At 39.6% G+C, this 1,317-nt stretch overlaps 1 protein-coding gene across 2 annotated transcripts in view; it reads left to right on the top strand.

Annotated features, from left to right (window-relative positions):
* Positions 1–1,317, top strand: part of NUP205 (nucleoporin 205) — an 84,974-nt gene that overhangs the window by 64,724 nt on the left and 18,933 nt on the right. For both annotated transcript variants that reach the window (XM_077770672.1, XM_077770671.1), the window contains one exon: positions 279–400. In XM_077770672.1, the coding sequence (XP_077626798.1) occupies positions 279–400 (122 nt within the window). The remainder of the gene's footprint in view (positions 1–278; positions 401–1,317) is intronic.

Raw genomic sequence — 1,317 nt, 5'->3', positions numbered from 1 at the left:
CCTCCCTCCCTCCCTTCCTGTGCCTACATGATGATAAGTGAAACTACATTTGAGTTGAGTACTTATTTCACGCGAGGCAGTGTATTGCGACACCTCAGATACACTGTGCCCTTTAATCCTCGTAGAATCCTGGGTATAATGTGCCCCTTCAGAGCCAGCTCAGAATTTCTCCTCAGTATGACTAAAGATCAGAAATATGCTGTGAGAGAATCTCATTTGTATCTGAGGCCCTTGGAAATGATTTCTGTACTGATGATTTTCCTTTTGTAACTTCCTAGGCATTTCTTACAAGAGTGGCTAAGATACAGCAAGGCGCTTTAGAGCTGCTGAGGTCTGGGGTGATAGTGAGACTGGCGCAGTGCCAGGTCTATGACATGCGCCCAGAGATGGACCCGCAGGGGTAAGTGTCCGTGGACGCTGGTGTGGGTTCCCTACTCTTCCTTCACTGTAAGGGATTAGTGAGGAACAAGAAATTCCAAATAAATATTTGCCATTGGTTTATCATTCTGTTTGAGCAGTACTCTATCACCTTGAGAACGTTTATTTTGGTCCTACATGCCTGCCATTTAATAATAAATGGAAGTTGCTAATAAGGGTAAGAGCAGGAGGGGCTAATGCTTTCCAGTTCAGAGCAGTAATCGGGAAGTCGGAGAGCGTTTTGTTAGCAGATGTCTTTCTTCCCAACGGTAGTGTTCTGTTCAGTAGAATATGTATTTTTAGTTACAGTGGTCCTTTAAAGTGTTGTGAAATTATAATTTGTCGTGGATCTCCCTCCTATTCCTGATGTCTTGAGTACTATTTTATATTTTTCTTATTGTAGCATTTTGCCAACCTTTTGCACATTTGAAAGCTTTTCATCAAATTATTTTAAGTTTCAAGCTTGTTAACAGATTTCTTGGTTCAGTTTGAATATGGGTTTTGAGTTGTTTTTGTTTTTTTCATTTTTGTCTACCAGGTGTGTTGTTAGCACACCTTCTTGGCAAGAAATAACACTCAGTTTTACTATTTTCTTCAAAAGTCCATTGCCAAATTGAATATTTGAGTTTTTTTGGATAAACTATAGAAATGTTTTATCTCCAAAAAAGAAATGTTTTATGTTTTTTTTAATTATTGTTTTCTAAAGTTTTATTTTTTATTTATTTAAAAAAATTTTTTTAGTGTTTTATTAATTTCTAAGAGAGAGAGAGAGACAGAGGCAGCATGAGCAGGGGAAGGTCAGAGAGAGAGGAAGACACAGAATCCAAAACAGGCTCCAGGCTCTGAGCTAGCTGTCAGCACAGAGCCCAACGCGGGGCTCGAACCCACCAACCGCGCGAT

This window comes from Crocuta crocuta, unplaced genomic scaffold (genome assembly GCF_008692635.1).
Source record: "Crocuta crocuta isolate KB4526 unplaced genomic scaffold, BGI_CrCroc_1.0 scaffold266, whole genome shotgun sequence".
Classification (NCBI taxonomy): Eukaryota; Metazoa; Chordata; class Mammalia; order Carnivora; family Hyaenidae; genus Crocuta; species Crocuta crocuta.
The sequence above is the reverse complement of the archived record's forward strand: the minus strand, read 5'-3'. Positions and strand labels throughout refer to the sequence as shown.